This window comes from Plasmodium cynomolgi, chromosome 12 (genome assembly GCF_000321355.1).
Source record: "Plasmodium cynomolgi strain B DNA, chromosome 12, whole genome shotgun sequence".
NCBI lineage: Eukaryota > Apicomplexa > Aconoidasida > Haemosporida > Plasmodiidae > Plasmodium > Plasmodium cynomolgi.
In genome coordinates this window covers 1,582,874-1,604,551 of record NC_020405.1, presented here as the reverse complement: position 1 = coordinate 1,604,551, position 21,678 = coordinate 1,582,874, and the positions used below count along the sequence as shown (strand labels likewise).

At 44.1% G+C, this 21,678-nt stretch overlaps 2 protein-coding genes across 2 annotated transcripts; one reads left to right on the top strand and one right to left on the bottom strand.

Moving 5' to 3' along the window:
* Positions 1-1,582: 1,582 nt before the first annotated feature.
* On the top strand, positions 1,583-9,181 carry PCYB_124700 (hypothetical protein). Its single transcript, XM_004223803.1, has 11 exons — positions 1,583-2,033; positions 2,281-2,492; positions 2,536-2,609; positions 2,665-2,735; positions 2,901-3,019; positions 3,189-3,310; positions 3,451-6,208; positions 6,336-6,628; positions 6,874-6,964; positions 7,139-7,825; positions 8,141-9,181. The coding sequence occupies exons 3-7, from the start codon at positions 2,536-2,538 to the stop codon at positions 6,206-6,208; spliced, it is 3,144 nt and encodes a 1,047-aa protein (XP_004223851.1). The 5' UTR covers positions 1,583-2,033; positions 2,281-2,492; the 3' UTR covers positions 6,336-6,628; positions 6,874-6,964; positions 7,139-7,825; positions 8,141-9,181.
* A 1,817-nt stretch (positions 9,182-10,998) lies between these two features.
* PCYB_124690 (hypothetical protein) lies at positions 10,999-20,505 on the bottom strand (the record flags this gene model as incomplete). Its single annotated transcript, XM_004223802.1, has 2 exons — positions 10,999-19,943; positions 20,031-20,505. The coding sequence occupies 2 exons, from the start codon at positions 20,503-20,505 to the stop codon at positions 10,999-11,001; spliced, it is 9,420 nt and encodes a 3,139-aa protein (XP_004223850.1).
* Positions 20,506-21,678: the final 1,173 nt, after the last annotated feature.

Genomic DNA, 21,678 nt, shown 5'->3' with positions numbered 1-21,678 from the left:
TGTCGAAAGGACAGAAAAAAATAAAAGGAAACCTATGATACTTATTTTAAAAACGTTCGATTATGATTTGATGGGTTTTTTTGTCCCTTTTCCCTCACAAGAGATCTCAATTTTGTTAACTGTTCCGATAAGAGTTCTGCTTTTCTGTGTACATTTAATACGCATTTTAAATTTTACAAATGGTCAGGTAGAAACAATACCCTTGTACTTATACGCGATGGGATCTACATTGGTGGGAACGACATCGCTTTGTTCATTGACAAGGATATGAAGGTTGGAAAGACCCACTCATCCGAGTCCTTCTTCTCCCCACCACTCATCTCCACCGGTCGAGACTTCCACATCATGGATGTCGAGGTGTGGAACCTCAAGTAGGCATATGGACTGGGCACAGCGGAGCGAGGCAATTTGCGGGGTGCAACCGCGCTGTGGCAGCTTTGTTTCCAACGTGGGGCGGTCTCGCAGCAGCTGTATGCCCAACACGGGGCGGTCCCGAAGCATCTCTCTTCCCAACGCGGGGCAATCCCGCGGGACAGAGCACCCACCACAGCGTGTGCGAGACAACCCCCAACTGCAGAAAGGAACGAAGAACTCTCATAGAGGAAGCGCATTCCTCCGTTTGATCACACGTGGGTGGTGAACAACGATGTGGCGGTCACTTCTCCCCGCGCGTCTTCACTGCTACACGAAACCACTTCTCCAATAACGGAACCTTTTGTTTTATACTTTCCTTGTTCGACTATCTTACCGCATGAACAAGGATTTTTTTTTTTTTCCCCATATTATTGCCTTTTTCGTTATTTTTCTTCCGTCCTTGTGCACTTTTTTCGCTCCTCTCTTCTCCCATCCTATACTATCCTCCCCTTATCCACCCCTCTCCTTTTTCATTTCCCCCTTTCTTCCCCTTTTTAATGAAACTTATTTAAAAATAATTAGCTTTAATATCCCAAATTGTTTTATGCCAATTTGCATGTGTCTCCCCCCCCTTAGCAGTGCAGCGCCATTTGGGGCCCAACGGGCTTCCCCCCGCACACACATGGCTCGTATGTATGCGCGCCAAGTTTCAAGGGGAACAGGAAGGAAAGCCATCCTTAGACTCGTCCATGTGTAGGAGTGTAATGTCTTGTGGGGCTTTATCAGTCCATCTTAACCCACATGGGGAAAATCATGGAAAAAATTATGAAAAAAATTATGGAAAATATTTTGAAAAAATTTTTGAAAAAAAAATTGACCCACGTTCTCCTTGCGGGGAAAAAAAAAAAAAATCCTTGTTCATGTGTGCACAAAATGGCGTGGAATTTCTACACCGGGTTTTCCTTGTGCGTACTCTCCTTCTCAATTCAAAATGGAATCTCCATCACTACGAGAAAATGAATCGTCAACAGTTTTTCTTTTCCCATTTGTAAATAATTACACAGCATGTGTGAGGGGGTCTTCAGCGGTGGAGATTAACATTCTGGGCCGCGCGAGTGTACCTCTGATGTTACTCGGCCTATGTCACATCACATCACATCCCTTTGGGTGCAAATACACGCCGTGCGCACAGTGTGCATAGCGCACGTCATGAGTATACAATCCCAAAATGCAGACCTCCGGTCTTTTCTCCAAAAAAATCGCCGTTTATTGTAAATTCAGAAGAAATATTTTCAACACCATTAACCGAAATGACGAAACGCCAAATTTGAATACTATCCATTTGAGCACTTCTATCGATGGGGAGGGCTACGTCGGAAAAGACCAAACGAATAAATATGAAGAAGCAGTAGATAGGGAAGCACACCTGTGGAAGGAGGAACACATCCCGTACAATCTGATAAGAGAAAAACATCTCTATGGAGTTAACTTAAATGTCGATATTTTTCTCCTCAAAAATTATAACATCGTGTTTTTCCTGCATAATGTAATTAATATTTACAACCCTGTAATAAAATCTTTGAGGACTCTGTTCACGAAGAATGATTGCGTCATCACTTGCTCGTTCCTGCATGGGGACTCGCTCCTAGTTGTGTTGTATGGATCCGCCCAGTGTTCATGTAATGCGAGGGGAGGAAGCTATAGGGGATAAAGAGATGGGGGAGAGAGAGATGGGGGAGAGAGAGATGGGGGAGTGCCACCAGAGGGAGCCACCAGACGGTGCTTCCCCAACCACTCAGGGGGTTAATTTGATCGAACACTTACACGCGGTGTGCAACTCTGATTCTGTCCCCTGTGCGAGCTCTCCCCCCTGTACGACCTCTCCTCCCGCTGCCACATATACCACCTCTCCCCCCCCACATGCAGGCATACAAATATACTGCACAGAAAGACAAACCCTGAAAGAAGAAATAAAGTTAGAGGATCATGACTTTTACGAAAAAATTTACGTCCAGAAGGAGAGTAACTACTTGGTGTTGATAACGAATAAACGGGTTCTGAAGGTTCTAGATTCAGAAAAAAAAACTTTCATTTTAAATATGTACCTGCATCTGGAGTATTGCAACATTGCACAGTAATAATGAATCCGTTGTAAAAGTGAATAAGCTAGCTAGACATCAAATGGAGGAAACATGGATCCTCCTCGGAATGGAGAAAAGCAAAAGCCAGCAGTTTGACAGCCTTCTGTGGAACATGTGCAATCTGTGCAATCTGTGCAATCTGTGCCCCTTTTATTTGCCCTCTTTTTAGGTACTACGATTTTTTTTTAATTTTAAGGAGAAAGAAGCTGTTTTTGTGGAACTTGGAGAGGACCTACACGGGTAGACAACCCCTTCGCCTTTGCCCACCTCGGGGGAATTTCCCTCCCAGCCGTTAAACAAAAACGTCAACACGGCTTCGTCTCATGAGGAATTGAACCTATTACTGATTTTTCCCTCCACATAATGAGGACTTTCCACGCACTGCTTCCCCTTTTTTTTTTGTAGGCCTTAAAATTAAAGAGAAGAGCCTGGAAATTGACTCAACGCTACAAGTGAACTGCTTTGGGTTTTGCGAGGGGAGCATTCTTATTGGGACATCTGACGGAAGACTTTTCCTACTAAAGGTTCGTTCTTGCATTGGTGGAAAAAGGGGAGGAGGGCTCATTCAACTATGTCGCTCATGGAGAGTAACTTTACTCTGTGAAAATGCATGTAGAGCCCCCCTCTCTACTGTTAGGTAGCCTAAATAGGTAACCCAAGGGTGATACTTCTCCTCCCGCATGCACATTACAGGACCTTGTGGAGAAATGGATAATAAAAAATGAAAATGGAAAATTTCACTTCCACAAAAATATATCCTACGTACATTACTACGACGGGTACATAACTACCAAGGATGGGGACTCCCTCAAATTGTAAGTGAATCTGGTTAGAGGTGCACCCGGTTAGAGGTAGAGGCGCACCCGGTTAGCGGTAGAGGTGCACCCGGTTAGCGGTAGAGGTGCACCCGGTTAGAGGTAGAGGTACGCCCATGACGTGACACCCCCGCTCGCAGGTGGGCTTGCCAATTCAGCGGAGCCAACCTACCCGCGCACAAAGAATTAATGATCAAACTGGAAAAAGACGTGTCTGTCCAAGTGAACATAAGCAAAATAATATCTCATAAAAAGTTCTTCCTACTTATTGACAAAAAAAACTGTGCCATATATTCTTCAAAAAAAAATAACTACGATGATTTAAGCACATTCTTTTACTCACATAACAGCAAAATAAAAAATATTTTCTCCTGTGAAAATCACATCTTCAGTTTTAGCTACAATGGAAAAATTTTTAATTACCAATTGGATGAGAAAAAAGTGGAAAGAAATTATTGTCTTCATAAATTTAGAGACTTCATTACATGCGTCAAGTACCTCTACTGCGAAAATGATTTTTTTTTTTTCTGCATTGGGTTTAATAATGGGGTTATATACATAGTAAAAATGAAGCACCTCTTTCTGGATGTTGTGAGTTGCGTAAAGACAAGCAATAATCCTATTGTCCATATTGAGAAGAGCGAAAATTCCAAGTACATATGTGTCATTGCGCAGGAGGAACAGTATGTTTTTTTTTTGTACAAGGATGAGGATTCGTTTAAGCCACTGGGATATTTGAAGATTTGCGAAGCGCAGTTGAGGGGCTCCTTCTACTTACCCTCCACTCGCTCGTTTTACGTCTTGGGGGTGCGCAACCTGCTCTTCCGGGTTTGCGCGGAGCGGTTGGCGGTACACACGTCGGAGAGGTTGGCGGCACAGACGTCGGAGGGGGTGGCGGCACAAACATCGGAGGAGTTGGCGGCACAGACGTCGGAGCAGTCGGAGCAGTCGGAACACACACCGGGGCAATGTCCGGGGTCACCTTCCCAGTCGCCGCTACCCCCGGCGAGCGCGGAAAACCCGTACGACCTGCGCGTCGAGTATGAAATTCTCGAGGTACAGTTCAACCCCGCGGAGGAGGAGTCGCGCCTGTACGACCCCAGGGGGAGGAGAAGCGGAGGCAGCAGTGCGGTAATGGACAGAACGGGCAGCCACAACGACTGCAGCCACAACGATTGCAGCCACGAATGCAGCGAGAGCGAGGGGGAGTCCCCCCTGAACAGCTCGGCCAGCGACATATCAGAGGGAGAGTATGATAAAATGAACTTCTACAGAGATAAAATGAGCCTCACCAAAAGCACAGAGGAAGACACAGAAAAAAAAAAAAATGGAGAGGAAACCCCCCACTCCACACAATTTTCTGTATTTAATAACAAAAGGAAGAACCTACAAAAATACGTAGAGACACTGTTTAGCGAGTCGGTGATGAACAAGTTGGAAAAAAGACGAAAAAGATATCCCACGTGCTTGAGCATAAATCTGGAGAGAGACAAAAGGAAGGAAGAAGAAAAAGAAAATGCGGAGGAGGAAAAAAAAAATAAAAAGAATAAAATAAACACTGGGAAGAGTCTCGAAATAAATATTTCTTGTGTAGCAAAAATTAATGATAATGGGTTTGTCCTGACAACTGAGGGGATCAAAAATAATTGCATCTTTTTTTTACACCTTAATGGAAGGAGGTGCAGAGCGGAGAGTGGGAGGTGCAGAGCGGAGAGTGGGAGGTGCAAAGCGGAGTGTGGGAGATACAAAGCGGAGAGTGGGAGGTGCAAAGCGGAGTGTGGGAGATGCAAAGCGAAGAGTGGGAGAAGAAAAACCATTTTGCGCCCAACTGTGGTGTACAAAATTGCCAGAAAGAATTTCCCCGAAAGGGTATCCATAGTTAGCATGACAGTGAATGAAGCGAACCACCTACTGTTCTGCTTAACAAACCACAACAACATTTTTGTCTTCTCCACAAAATATTTTTTTTTATATTATCGAGTTAAAATCCCCATGTATGAAAAGGTCAGAAATATTTACGTAAACGAAGGAGAAAAAAAAAGGCAGTACATTTTTGTCAGTCTAGGAAATAATTACATAAAATTAGATTTTCACTTTTTTTTTGTGCACCTGTTTAATGTGTTAAAGAGATACTATGTGAGTGCACACCGATGGGTACAACACTTCGGGAGAGGTACACAAATTGAAAAGTCCAACTCATCGGAAATACCACACTTAACGATCGACTCATTGTACCAATTTTTGATCGAAGAAATTCATGACTATATTGTAGAAGAATTTGTAAAAAAAAAAAAAAAAAAAAAAAATATAATTCCTTTCACGTTGGAAGATATCCACTCTGATGTAGCCTTCCTGATGCACCTTTTCAAAAATGAGCAACGGATGGAAGGGGAATTATGCGGAGGCACCAAAGGGGGGCAAGTCCCAAAGGAGGGGACAATCCCAAAGGAGGGGACAACCCCAAACGACCTTGAAGGCAATGATAGAGGACGATCCGAACGTAACGATATCACGGACATTTGGAACTTCATCCAAAATAACAACAAAGAAGGGGAGAAGGACAAAATTGAAGAACAGAAAAAAAAAATAAATCTTATTTTAAATTATGATCAACGTAATATGAATACAATTTTTAACACCAATGAGGTGGTCCAAGATGTAGATATTTTGTACAGTTTACGTGAAACGAAAGAAGCAAAGGAGAATGAAGAAAATATGAAGAGAGCACTTTTACATAAAAAAAATATGAACATGAAAATTAACAAGCTAAAAAAAAAATACATGAGATTTTTAAAAAAAAAAATTTCTTATCGATGTAGACATGTCCAAAAGGATCTACAAAAATATCAAGGGAAAAATAAAAGAATACGAACGAGTGTTTTCGTACAATCAACGTGAGTATGATGAAAGAATTCGTTATCTTATCCGGACGTATGAGCGATTGAAATTTTGGACACACTCTCTAACTTCCCACGCACTGCATGGAAAGGATACAAAAGCGCCACTAACCATCACGTGCATAAAAATGTACTTGAAAAATGAGCGCCTGAACGAATTTGTGAAAAAAAAAAAAGCTAGTAAGAAGAAAATTAAAAAAAAAGTCCAACTTATGGAGCAGGTCAATCACTCCCTTCATCAATTTAATGAAACCAGACAGAAAAATCAAAAGTTAAAAATTGTCAACAATGAAGAAAAAATTGAAGAAATATGTCACAAGAAGAAAATTATTCAAATGTACGAGCATGTACTTGCTCAGCTGGACCAAATGGAAAACTCTGCAGTACCCCCAAGGCCCCCCCGACGGATATCCAGCATAACGTAGGGGTGGTCACAAGCACCCCTGCGAGGTGGAACACGGGAAAGGAACGAACACCCCTGAGCGGTGGAACACGGGAGAGGAACGAACACCCCCCTTTCCCCCCCTCGTTCCTGTCCTCTTCATCGTTACAAAGAAAGAAGAAGGCGTTTTTCCCACGACACATTTGTGCAACAGTTTTCCTCCTCTAATGGCACTCTCCCACCACATAGGTATACTTTTATTTTTTTTTTCTCTCATCGCTCAGCGAGATAATTCGGGAGTACGAAGATGACAAGAGGAAGCTCCTGCAACAGATTAACTTCATCAAGGAGATGTTCAACGAGGACTTTCGTGCGGTGAAGTCACAGATGGAGGAGGTACAGTGGGAGCAGAGTGTGCTGAGTCTTCCCACTGTTGTGAGTGTGCCCACTGTTGTGAGTGTGCCCATTATTGTGAGTCTTCCCATCATTGTGAGTGTCTTTTTTTTTGACCCCCCCACACTGCCGCCCCCCTTTTTTTCTGACACCCAGCGAATGGCGCAGATACACGATGAAGTACTTTTTTTGAGGGAGGTCCTGGAGAAGGAAAAGGCGCCATGCGGTAGAGCGGCGAAAGGGGAAGTAGTCGAGCCCCAGGAGAGGAGTGCTTGCCCCGATTCTGCTCAGATGGAAGCTACCTCCCCAGAGATGGGTGCCTCCCCCGAGGTGGGTGCCTCCCCCGAGATGGCTACCTCCCCCGAGATGACCTCTCCCCATTCCAAGCAAGTGGCCACGCCGAGCGGATCGGAGAAGGCACCATGTTCCGTGTTGGACCACCTTAGCCAGTTTATCCTGAAGGAGGAAAAGATGATGAAAGGAACAAGCGTGCCTAAAATAAAAAGTACCAATTTTGAGCGGACCTTCTTTGAAAGAAAATACAAGCATTACAACAAGGAGCAGATCGAAAGACATTTAGAAAAAATCAGAAAAAAATTTGCTCAAGATTTGAAGCTGCTACACATGAAAAAAATAGAAGCCATTCGGATAATAAAATTTATTGCTCTTAAAATTATTTCCATTGATGAGAAAAATAGCATATTAATGGAGCTACGAAAGAAGGAGATAAAGTTAAGGAAGCAAAGGAAGCTCTTCACAAAGGAGTTGAGCATCGTGGATAATGAGATGAACAAATACATTCAGGAAATGCAGATGTTGGTCTACGACTTGGATTGTCACCATGTGAGTGCCGTCATGTGAGCGCCGTCATGTGAGTGGCTCCATGTGAGTGCCGTCCTGTGAGTGGCTCCATGTGAGTGCCGTCATGTGAGTGCCGTCATGTGAGTGCCGTCATGTGAGTGCCGTCATGTGAGTGCCGCCATGTGAGTGACACCATCCCGATGTGATCCTAAGGAGAGCCTTTCCCTCGATAGGGCACATCGATTGATTACTTCTCCCCCGAGTGGAGTGGTAAAACATGACACAGATTGTTTTGTTGTCCCTCTCCACGTATGTGTGTACACCCCGTTTTTTTTTTTTTTTTACCGCTTCGCGCAGGAACAAAAGGATAAGAACCTCCAAAGACTGAAAGATATGATGGGAGAAGACAGCCTCTGCTACAGGACGCTTATCAAGGGGCTGCGGAAAAACCAAGACGAGGCATCCGACGAGAGTGACGGAGGGTTCTCCAAGGGGGGGGCGCCAGGAGAGGAAGAAGACGGTAGTGAAAATCCAGCGAGCGAATGTGCTGAACTTGGGAAAACACTGGAGAATGGTCAGGCGGGGCAGACAGGTCACGTGAATGGCGTGGATGACACAGATCACGCGGATGACGTGGCGCTGCTGAATAAAAACGGAGCAAACAAAACGGATAAAATCGAGAAAATAAAAAAAGAAAATATAGCCATTTTGAACGGAATAAACAACATAAAGAAAAATATAGAATATAAAAAAAACGAGCAAAGAAAATTGCTGACGAAAAAAAAAAACATCGAGAAAGAAGTCCACATGCTAAATGAAGAAATGAAAATTATTGAAGAAGATAAAAAGAAAAATATTTCCCAAATCAAATTCTACATTCTTATAAAAATTTCAAAGTTAAGAAACATAGACTATTTGTATGACAAAAAAAAGTACCGTTTAAATTTGACCAACAATTGCGTCATCATCAGCAGAGAGCAGTACAGTGACATTATGCAAAAAATGGAAACACTCATGCGCAGGAAGGAGGAACTAACTAGAGTCTATACAGCCCTAAAAAGGGAAAATGCAGAATTAGAGCATAGAAATAATAAGCTGCATAAAAATATGGATGACAAGAAGAATGCGCTAAAAAATAAATTGAAAAAACATGATTTAATTTTCGACTTTAACGACTTGGAAAAAAAATATCAGGAGAAAAAAAAAAAAGGAATTATACAAGAAATTAAAAACACTGAAATTGAGAATAACAGACTTCTGAACCTCCTTCATAAGGAACTCGGTCGGAAGACTGCTCAACTGAATGACGTGCGTAGACAGAACACTCTCCTACTAGAAAAAATCAACCAATATATTCAGGTGCTCAAAGGGGAGGAGCATAACAAAACCGGTTGCTAAAAAAAAAAAAGATGGCACTGAACTTTAATGCAAAAATTTAGGCAAAGCTGTTCTTCTCCACGCTGTGGGCCTTTTCCCCTGGAGAGTAGTTTCCCCCCCTAAGGGAGCAACACCACCTCCATAGCCCCCTCAACAACTTCAACCCAGCTTCAATTCAGTTCAACCCAGCTTCAACTCAGCTTCATCTCAACTTCTTCAACTCAACTCCAACTTTTCCATTTTTCACTCATTTTTTTTAATTATACTTTTGTAAAAACATTAAGAAAGAAAAGTTCATTCGATTGATAAGGGAAAAAAAAAAAAAAAAAAAAGATAAAAAGGGGAAAGAAATGTTAACGTTAAAAATGGCATGTTCGCCATAAGCGTGTGGGTGCATACACATAACACACGTACAGTCGCTGGTCTGGCAACTGTGACTTTTTCAAAAATACAAAACAGTAGCTTTTAAAACATAACATAAAAATGACAAGGTGATATATGTTTAACTTTGGTGCGACAGGGAAAAGGCTAATTAAATGAATTAACAAATTAAGCTGCGCCGTTACGTGGGCACATCTATTTTTGCGTGTATGGGATCGGGAGGAGGGGGGTGGGGTCAGGGTTCAGGATTGGGGAGTTCGCCTCCCCTCCACTACGTACACATTACCCCATACGTGTGGGTTGGTTCCTGCAGAGGTTTACGCTGGCAGCCCAAATTCCACTGCCCCGTAGCAATAATATAGGTAGGAAAATGGATATGTAATTATATGCAGCACATGAGCCGTGCATACTGTGCTGCTTGGCTTCTCTTCTAAAAGGGAGAAAAAAGGAGAGCGCTCAAAAAGGTTGCCAACAAGGAGGGGAAGCTCCATCTCGTAGGGTTGAACGGTGCAACGCATGCATGCACCGTCCATGTGTGATCGGACTAACCGTGTGGTTATAACGCGCGGGAGGTTTGGACGTTTATACATTATTCTTGGTGGGAGTGTTCCCCTTGTGCTGTGCTGATAAAAGCACTCCTAATTTTTCTTCTTCTTCTTCTTCCCCCCTGCGCGCCATTTATGTGTTCCTCTTTCGGGGGGGAAGAACTCAGAGGGGAAACCAAATTAAAGAGAGAACACTGCCGATATTGTATCAACGGTAAGGAGTATATTAGATCCTAACGGGAAGAGGTTCTTCGGGACTGTTACATGTATGCACAATTTTAACTTCATCAGGACGCTAACTCGGGATGACGTGCAAAAATGGGGAACACAAAAAAGAGTCCCATAAAATTGCCGTGTGTAAATAAATATCTATCTTTTGCCCAAGCCGGGTGTGTGTGAGAAGAGGAAGAGAAAGGGTTTCCTGTCCCGACCGTCTTCACATGGTATACTAGTTAAACGCACTTTCACAGATACAGATTTTTCAGGACGATCCTTTTCTCCTTTTGATGTGCCTAAATGCTATTATGGGGGAAACTATACTGCCTCGAGCCTTTTTTCCCTTTCCTTATCACACGGGTGTGGTGAGAGGGAAACGGGGCAGGCTCGCTAAATTCTACATTCTAAGCAGCTCATTCGTTCTAAGCAGCTCATTCGTTCTAAGCAGCTCATTCGTTCTAAGCATCCGATTCGTTCTAAGCAGCCGATTCGTTCACATACACGTACTTCGCGCTTTGGTTCCTACGTCCGTGGGTAAAACAAAGCCACAGTTATGATGCACAATGCGTACCCGATTAAGCTGCACAATTTGCGCGATACTTTTTTATGCGTATTTCATGTGTACTTTATTATACTTATTTTTTCTTCTCTCCTTTTCTCAACGTGGGGTAGGGAGGACTCAATCTTCCCTCCCCTTTAGCTGCTCCACTCGTCGGCGTAGTTCTCCCCGTCTGGGTAGTTCTCCTCCTCCACGTCGTTCTCGTCTTCGTGGCAATTGGCGAGGTTTTCCTTCTCCTCATCCTCGTCATCTACAACCCTAACCACTTCGTTGTTATGTTCTTCATCTTCTTCTGGGTCGTACTCTTCCTCATCTTCCTCCTCGACTTCTTCCTCTCCCTCCTCGACTTCTTCCTCCCCCTCTTCACCATCCTTTTCTCCCTCCTCCTCATCTACTTCCTCAACCTCTTCCTCTTCCTCTTCCTCCTCCTCATCGTCCTCCTCCTCAACTTCCTCTTCCTCTTCTTCTTCTTCCTCCTCATCGTCCGCTTCTTCATGACTGACTTTTTGTTTTTTCCTCGCCTTTCTTTCGTCCTCCTCTTCGTTGTCCTCCTCCGCATCGGCATCTCTGTGCTCTTCGTCTTCCTCCGGCACATACTCCTCATCTTCTTCGCCCCCTTCGCCTTCTTCGCCCTCTTCGTCCCCTTCGACCTGTTCTACCTCTTCCTCTTCCTCCTCTCCCTCCTCTTCCTCCTCTTCATTTCGCTTTTTCCGCTTCGCTTCCTTTTTGGGTTTATGTGCGTACTGCTCGTTGCTTTCTTCGCCCTCTTCCGCTTCCTCCTCCGCTTCCTCCTCCTCCTCCTCCTCCGCAGCCACCTCCTCTGCCGCGTCTTCCTCCTCGGCTGGCATGTCATTCTCTGCGGGTTCTTCTTCTTCCTCCTCCTCCTTTAGGTTGGCACCGCTCTCCTGGAGCTTATCTCCAGTGGGTGCATCTGCCGCATTCGTCGCATTTCCCACATTTGCCCCTTCTACCGCTTCCGCCGCTTCCACCGCCTCTACCGCCTCTACCGCTTCTACCGCATTAGCCGACTCCCTCCTTCTCTTTCCCTCGTGGGCTCTGCTTTCACCAGTTTTGGCTAGCTGTGCCGCTGCGCGTTCCCTCCTTTGCGGTTCCTCTTCCTTATGAGGCACGACCTCCTCCTCCTGGTCATTTCTGTTCTTCCCCTTATCAGTGTACATTATTTTGTACGCCTTCTCGTACTCATTATCAGAGTCATTTTTGGAAGGTCTATTGCTATACTGCATATTTTCTAGATACCTCTTCAACTTAAGGTCGCGGGATTCTCTCCATTTGGTTAGCTTAACCGTGTCCTCACAGATGCAGAGGTAGTACTTAATCAGACTCACCAGTTTTTTCTTAAAGAGAAGGAAAGCATAATTATTTTCATGAACAAATTCTTGTTTGCTAATGGATGGTTTAAGCCAATTGGGGACATTAACAATAACTGTTAAGGCATACTTGTACAGATTCCCTTCGTATAAGGATGGGTTTGGAGGGTATTTGGAAAGTGACAGATTGTAGGCAGTGTCTATGAAGGGAGCATCCAACCGTTTGATTAGTCGGTTTTTGTAATAGAGTAAAATTCCAACCTCACAAATTCTATTTACCTCTATAGATGTACTCGTGTTGTCGTTTAGGAACCCCATCATAATGAATGAGCCGTATTCATAATCAGAAGGAGTAAACAAATAATGGAACTCAACCATTCTGTAAAGCTTTCTTCTCAAAAAATTGTACAGGGTATATTTATTCGTATTATTTATATAATACTCATCCTTAATTTTGAGTGTCTCCATATATACATTGACATAATTTTCTTTCCGTGCTTTTTCATTTTCTTCATTTTTGGCATCATTACTATGATGGTTCATCATATGATTATTTCCTCTTCTTTTTCCCACTCCGTTTTCGCTTTTTTCTCTTTTATTTTTTGTCTTCTTCATTCTTTTTCCTCCTGGTGCGGTTCCTCCTGCTGCGGCTACTCCTGGTGCGGCTACTCCTGGTGCGGCTCCTCCTGCTGCGGCTACTCCTCCCGCTGCTGCGGCTCCTCCTTCTTTTGCGAATGTGCCTTTGGGGGAGGGTTCTTGATTTTCCGCTCCGTCTGGGTTCTTCCCGAGGGCTGCGCCACTCAGCTGCGCGCCATTCGTTTCTTGTGCCTTCTCCTGGTTGTTCGCGTCACCGGTGTATTCCCCATTTGGGGTCGATTCGCCGACATTGGCCTCCGCGTCGTTTGCCCCATTCGCCTCTTCTCCCTGCTGCGCTTTCTCTACACTGTTCAAATTCTCCGTAGCGTTAGCGTTTTTTTTGCCTTCATCCTCCTCCTCCTCATCGTCCTCCTCTTCTTCCTCATCCTCTTCCTCACCATCCTCATTGTAGTCATCCTCCTGTGCACTATCATCCGTTTCGTTCCTATGCACATGTTTGCGTTTTTTCACTTCCTGTGATATTCCATACTCTAAAGCTTCTTCTAATTTTTTCTTCTGCAACTTTGTGAACCCATTTTCATCTACTTCGCTGTCATCTTCTTCATTCGTTTCAGCTTCCTTGGCACTAACCTCGACATTACTCTCCACCGCATGTGCAGCAGCGTGACTAGAGGGGGCACCCACTCCTCCAGAACCAGTGCCAGACCCATCTCCTTCGTTTGAAGCCTTTCCCGTGTTCCCCTTACTTCCATTTATATCACCGTTACTACTCGCTTCAGTTGCCCCAGGGACATCCAAACTGTCGACACAGACCTTATTGTTGCTAGTAGTACTACTACTGCTACCGGGCACCTCCGCCTGTGCATCTGCCTCTGCCTGTAGTTCGTTCTTCAAGTGGGCCTTCTCGCTGGGCACTCCCTCGTTGGGCACTCCATCGTTGTTCAAATCGTTGTTCAAATCGTTGATGATGTTACCCTGGTTGGTACTCTCATCTCCGTTTTTCTCTGTGCTTGGGTCGTCACTGCTAGGGGCAACTACGGCGTGGTCCTGGTCCTTACTCGGTAGGTCACCTCCTCCTACTCCGTTCGTCACTTCATGGTTCACTTCTTCCTTCACTGCCACAGCTGTATTTCCGTCCTCCCCTTTCTCCCCCTTCTCCGCCTGCTCCGCTTTTTCCTTCTTCTCCACTTCTGCACCACTGTTCCCATTCTTCGTGGCTCCCTTTTTGAATTTCTTTCCCCTCTTAAGTTTCTTCCCCTTATGGATACCTGTGGAAGACGTGCCTGTGGCATCTCCTGCCCCTCCGTTCGCACTGTGCTCGTCTCTCCTCATACACGTCGGTATCAGCAGGGTGTTCTGGAGAAAAATATTCGTACTTCTCCTCAGGTAGAGCCAATACAAATAAGTAGACAAGCAATAGTCGATGCTATCTTTGGGATGATCCCACAAGGGAAAAATGGGACTAACGTTGTACTTCTCCTTCGATATGGACGGATGTAAATGGGAGTTGTATTCGAACAAATTCATCCTCTTCAAAATGTCATTGCTGTGCTGAAACTGCTCATTTTCGTAATACCTACTTTTGTTACTCTTTGGATGGGTTGGTATTTTTTCCCCTCCTCCTTTGGGTTCATCTTCCTTTTGGTTCACTGCTGTGCTCGCATCTGCATCATTCTCTGCTCCTCCCTGTGGAGGGGAAGCCGCACCGTTGGGGGAGGTCACACCGTTGGGGGAAGTCACACCGTTGGAACTACCAACCTGGGCGCATTTTTCGCTCACCTCGTCGTTTTGGCTGCCATTCCTACCAGTGCTGCTTTTGTTTGGATGTTTAGCATTACCTTCACCCGTTTCACCAAACGGGGCGACAGTAGCATCGTTGTTCTCTCCGTCGGGCCTCTTATTCCTGTCGCTGCCGCCCTCCAAGTTATCGTTTGCACTATACTGCTGCTCATCCTTAACCAGTGATGTGTCATTCTTCTCTTCGACCTGGGCAACCTGTTCGTCCTTCTCCCCATCTGTGGTCGTCCCATTATTACCGACATGCAGTCCACTCGCACCATGATCGATTTTGCTCCTTTTATATTTTTCCCCTTCTTCCTCATGCTGATCAAAATGAGCCTTTCGCTTAACTTCTCTGTTGCTCAGATTAACGTCCTCAATGCAGTTGAGTTTTCTGGAAGCGTCCAACCCGTTCGTGGCCCCGTTCGTGGCTACCCTTTTCTTCTTGCTACACTTAATTTCGTCAATGCTGAGGGGGGAGCTGCTCAGGTAGATATTATTATTCGCTGGGGAAAATACAATAAAATCCATGTCGTCTCTAAAATCCCAGTATAGTAACCTAGTACCACTATACGTGCCAAGGATATTAATCTGTTCGGCTAGCAGGCTGGGGCTATTGAATGGCGTGTAGGACATGAGGAGCTTCTGATGGTGCCTATGCTCCGACTTATTGGCAATGTTTCTGTTTATTAATTCTTTATTAGGTAATTTCCACATGCACAGAGGGGTGGCTAGCTCCTTGGCGTCACAGTGGTTCATTAATTCTAGAGAGAGTAATCCGATCCCGATGGTGTTTATCGTCCTGGACATGATGGCACAACTGGAGGAAATACGAGCAAATGACATTTTAAACCCTACCCCATACTTTATATCAAAAATTGCATTCGCATTTTCGTTGTAAAAAAATTCTTGATCATAATTCTTATGATAATAATCGTCATTGAAGGCGCATTTTTTCTTCTTCCTTTGATTACCCCCCTCAGGGGATGCTTCACTGTTGTTTTTCGTCGTCTGTGCTTCTTCCCCTATGGGGTTATTATTATTATTCTGTCCCGCGGCGCCTTCCTGGTGGATCCCGTCCCCGGTTGCACTATCCCCACCACCGCCGCCATTGCCACCACCGCCGCTTCCACCACCACTGCCATCCGCCCGACCGCTGTCCTCATCCTCATCGTAGTCGTCAATTCGGTTGCTACTCACAAAATCGGTATTGGGGAAGTTATGTTTCTTCACACTTGATCCCATACCGGATTCATTATACAAGCTGTTGTTGTTATCATAGTTGCGATAGTTTCCATAAAGGCGGAGAATTCTATTCATGGCGTTGAAGTCGAGACCTTCCCCATCATCCTGAATAGATAACATCCCATCATGCTCAGGTGTCAACTCATATTTTATAAAAATATTTTCTGCTGGATTTAAAGCATGTACACAATTATCGACCAAATTAGCAAATGCACCAAAAAGCCATTTCTGCAAAGTGCAGAAGCTGTAGAGTAGACTAATCGAATGAGTATCTCTAAAGTAGTACAGTGGCATTTGCGTGGTGGATATTTTTTCCCTTGATGTGTCATATTCATGTATTCTAAGGGGGTTATCACCTGTGAGAGATAACAACCAGGCGTCTCCAAAGATGGAATTTTTTTTAAACCCTCCTTGAATGAATATACAAGGAACGGGATTTTTATTGGCTCTACCAAGTACATTCTTTGATTCGAAAAAGCAACCCACATGTCTCTGTCTAGCATTATATATAAATTCTTCATTGTATAATTTCCCCCTTAGTAGATACCATCTCTTTTGAGAAAAAAAGTAGACATAAATTTCGTCACTTGAAACTATTTTCAATTTATTTTCCTTATTCATGTAAGTTATTCCACTGCACAGTAACATCAACTTTTCTATCGTCTTAGGTTCTGCACTCTTAAAATCTTGGTGCCTCTGAGTTATGAAAATACTACTATAGTTGGACCTACAGCCAATTTTTCCATCGTATATCTCTCTCTTCCATTCCCCTGTTATTTTTACTCTCTTAAGGATGTTATTCACATGATCGTTTTCATTATTTGGGGTGTCATCATCATCACTCAAATTGAAGGATGCATTTGGAAGGGCATTCTCCACCAAGGCATTATTCGTCAGGCTGTTTAAATTCTCGCACGTGCTGCTCTTATCTATAGACTGACTGGTGGCCAAGTTGTTTTGATAAAACTGCTTGCTGTTTCCCTCGTTGTTGTTACTACCCCCGACACCATTATTTCCACCACCATGGATATTTCCATTGTTGAACGAATCTGCGTGCATTATGTCAACCGCGTTGTAGACCGTCCCTTCCATGGAGCTGGAGTTATTATAGATAAAATTTCTGCATGCACCTGCACTGGTGGGCACTCCTCCCGCGGCACCCATGCTGCCTAAAGCACTGATGCTGCCCACGTTGCCTAGTGCACTGAGGCTGCCTACCCCTCCTGCACCGCCAACCGGGGGGGCACTTGTAGCTGCTGCTGCTCCTGCCCCTGCTCCTGCCCCTGCCCCTGTGCTGACCGCATTCGAGGTGGACGCAGAGTTCAGACGGAAGGTCCACATGTCGTCCAGTAACTTCCTCTCACGACAGTTCTTATTCCAATCAAAGTACTCTCCACCAAACAAACACAACGTATTCGTGTCAGACCAAACGAAATTCATACCATATCTTCCAATGGGAGATTCTTGACTTGTGTAATTGATTCGGACCCACATGTTAAGCTGAAATAAAAAAATCCACATGTCGTTCAGGTTAACAATATTGTTATTGTAGAGGCATTTCCCTCCAAAAATTATAACTCCCTCTGTTAGGTTTGTCTTTTCCCCTCGGACGTGCTCACTTTTGGCAGGGTATACAAGTGAGCAGTGTTGATCCCTAGGCAGGGGTATTTTCCCCCTGGTAATTCTTTGGCTCCATTTCCGGGTCTCCATATCGAGTGTATAAATATCATTAAAGTAGGTATTCTCATTACTACCTCCGAAAAGAAACACAGCTAGTCCGGTTTTCAACGAGATCAAGTGCGTGGTGTGACCATCTCTCTCTTCAGGGTAGTTTCCACCAAGTGGCAATAATTTATAATTATAATAAATAAGACTAAACGTGAGAGTATGATTAAATGGAACCTTTTTATGTTTGCTATTTGTCCCTCCGAACATGTACAATTTATTTCCAAACTTGACAATACTATGTCCGTAGAGATAAGCGTGTGGTGATTCGTTCATTATTTTAAGCCACTTTATTCTTCCGAAAACGGATGATATAAGCATATTTTTAATATTGTTCATTTTGTAAGTTTCGATATTTTTCTTAATCACCTTCATGAGCTCTTCCTCATCATCCGAAGCGCTTACCCTATTGTTCAGGGGATTATATTGCATATTTAGGTTCCTCGACACACACAGATAATCGTGTGCACTGAGTCCACTACCTTTCTGATTCATTCCCCCCATGTTGCCTACCCCGCCAACGGAAGCCATACCATTGTTAAACATACCCTCAGAACGTATATTTAATAAATTATTCATACTGGGAGGAACCCCCCCTTTTTTTTTATTCATATTAATCAAATTGTTACAAGACAAGGCATACTTATCACTTCCTCCCTTGGCATACTTAAGCAGGTTGTTTAAATCAGCCTGCGTTTTAACATTACTTAAAATTTTTTCACTGTCAATATTCATACGGTCAACACTACGTGCGTTGGCATTACCACCACCCACAGTTCCAGCAACAGCCACACTACCAGCAATACCCCCATTAGAGCTACTATTATTATTGACCAAGCTACTGTTAGCTACATTGGACAAGATACTCGAATAAATATGATTATTTAGCAGAGCACTGTTTAAATTTCGATGGTTAAATAAAACATTTGGTATATTATTAACACTTGTATTGTTGGAGTTGTGGTTCATAAAATCATATGACGATTTACTTAATCCAAAAGCTGCTTCTATCCTTGCTAAGCCAGAAGCATCTGGAACAACATTTCGATTTGGATCCTTCTCTAGTTTCCTTATTATGTCATGTAGGATGTCGTGTCCGACTACTGCACCTATGTATGCATATATCTTCCCATGAGGCAATTCATTGTTTAAAAAATCGGTAACTATTCCCCTTATGCACACACGCTGATCTGGAGTTGTAATATTATGATTTGCCAGAACTTCAAGCAAGTTGAACAGGGTTGGTCGATAGCCGAAGTTTTCATTGTACGACTGCTGTTGCGGTTTGTGATTATTATATATGTGGTTATTGTTCGGGTGCGCGTTATGCGAGCTGTGCGCGTTGTGCGAGCTATGCGCGTTGTGCGAGCTATGCGCGTTGTACAAGGAGTCGCCACCACCATGTTGGTGATTTGACTGATGGTTATGCTGCTGGTGATTGTTGTGCTGCTGGTGGCTGCTATGCTGCTGGTGGCTGCCATGCACATGGTGGTTAACATTTTTCTGTCTACTGGTGCACCCCAGCTTGTTATTCTTCATGAGTTCACTGTTCGGGTTAGACGCCCCCTGCTGGTTGCCGGACCCCACGCCCGATGATGCACCCAAATTGGCCGATGCCCCATTGATCACATTTTTGCTGTTCACACTGCTGGCATTGGCCCCGCTGACATTGGCCCCGCCGACATTTGCCCCGCCGATATTGGCCCCACTGACATTTGCCATGCTGACATTGGCCCCGCTGACATGTGCCCCTCCGCTGGTCGCACTTCCCACGCTGTTGTACAGCTTACTATTCTTGTCCTCGTAATTCGCTCCGTGGTACGGTAGCAAATGAGACTTGTGCGAGTGGGTTGCGTTCATCTGATTTAACCTTATTTGCTTGGCGTGCTGCACCTGCTGCATGTGGGGGTGAGTCGAAGGGGTGTTACTGTTACTATTACTGTTACTGTTACTGTTATTGTTATTGTCCTTCGACTGAGTAGCAGTTGACAAATTGGTTGAGGGCACAATATGCGTTACGACATTATTGGTACCGTTGCTTTGGTTTAAATTGCAGCTGGACTGGTTTACCATTTTATTGCCCTTCTTATTGCACACCGCGGAGTTGTAGTTGTTCTCGTTATTTTCAAAGTTGTCAAAGTTGCTCTTGGGATTTTTAACTAGGTTGGTGATTGGTCCTTGTTGCATGCCCGGGGAGGACATATGCCTGACGTTGTTGTAGCCACCGACGCTGTGTTTATTCGCACCGCTAACGCCGCCAACACCGCTAACGCCGCCAACACCGCTAACGCCGCCAACACCGCCAACACCGCTAACACCGCTAACGCCGCTGACACCGGTGCTGCCGTTTGCGCTGCTGCTCAGGGCGCTGATGGCCGCATTCGCGCCTTTGCTGCAATTGTTTATGACTGTGGAGGGAGAGGTGTTGACGCTGTTGCTCTCTGCGGTGGCGGAGTTGTTGCTGTTCACTCGTTTGAGTCGGTTGCTGTGGTTACCGGTGTTAATGCCGCTATGGCCGTTGTGGCCGTTGTGGCCGCTATGACCGCTATGACCGCTATGACCGCTATGGCCGCTATGGCCGCTATGACCGCTATGGCCGATAACGCTAGCGGCGCTGGCACTTGCACCCCCGTTGCCACTGGGCTGGCTGCCACTTGACAATGTTTTGTTAAAATGAAACAGCTGCTCCAGCCAGTCGGCAATCTTCGTATTAAAGATGCGCGTGCCAGTATTGATATCAATACCCTTCTTCGTTATACTCACTCCTATGCATTTGTATTCATCACTTAGTTTCTGCACATATAAAGTAACACCATCACTATTTTCAGGGATAAATATATCATATACTTCAGAACTTTTTTTATCGTTGATGGCTTTTGAAGGATCTAATATAAAATAAATTCCTGAATCATTTTGTAAACATTTGATTAAATCTAAATTGTAATTGGAGATGTTAAAATTTTTACTCATCTTATAATTCCCTTCTCTTCTCAATTTATTATTATTATTATTTACTTGCTTTCGTAATTGCGTTTCAGAATTGCTTGTATCATCAATTTGTGATCCATTTATTTTATTCATTTGAGAGTGACCGTCCGCCTCATTTAAAACGATTCGTTTATTACACTCCGGCGTTGGCTTTCGCGACAGGGATGTGTGTATGAGGCTATATGTACAGGTGTGTATATATGCGTATATACATACGCACGCGCATAATAACGTATTTGTATAATGACGCACTCGCTGGTGTGAGGGACTCCCCTTCGATTGGCAGATTGGCAACACAGTTCAATCGGTCGCGCGCAACAGGTTAACAAAGCGTACGTCCCTGTATGCACCGATGAGGGGGGAGGGTCCGCAAAAAAAAAAAAAATGTCACATACAAAATGTAAGCAATGGGCAGAACTAGACTTACGTGCGCATACAAAATGCGCCCTGTTTTACAAACTCGAGGAGGGAAAAAAAAAAAAAAAAAAATTCAAAACTTTGTGCAAATGTCAAGCACTCCGCGCTTTTTGGTTCGGCCGCGCGGGTCGCCGCTCACAAGGCGCACGTGCTACACGTGTTTCTCTCACAACTTTCGCGCTTTTCCCAGTCCGCCTTTTTTTCACGTTTTCCCAAAACAAAAATATCACAACAGGGGGTGAGGGAAAAAAAAAAAACGTATATCACAAGATTTAAAAAAAAAAAAAAATTGGCTGTAAACAGGCACTTTCCGCGTAGTAAAAAAATGACATGCAAGCGGTGACACGGTAATACAACACAATGCTCAATTTTCGCGCGGAGATGGAGAGAAAAGGGAGGAATGAACATAAAAGCATACGTATAAATGTACCTTTTTACGTACATAAAAAGAACGCGCGCATGGGGGCGAGTACATATACGCGCAGCACAAATATATACGCACCAACGCACAGGGGAGGTGAGGGCACATATACATACAATTATGTACATATACTGATCTGACGCGCTGATTGAACAATTTTACGATTTGGCTTCGTTCTTCAAGCACGTAAATGTATGCAGTATGAATATTCAGTGTTGAAATAAGACATAATTCGGGGAAAAAAAAAGGAAAAAAAAGGAAAAAAAAAGGAAAAAAAAAAAGGAAAAAAAAAAAGGAAAAAAAAAAGGAAAAAAAAA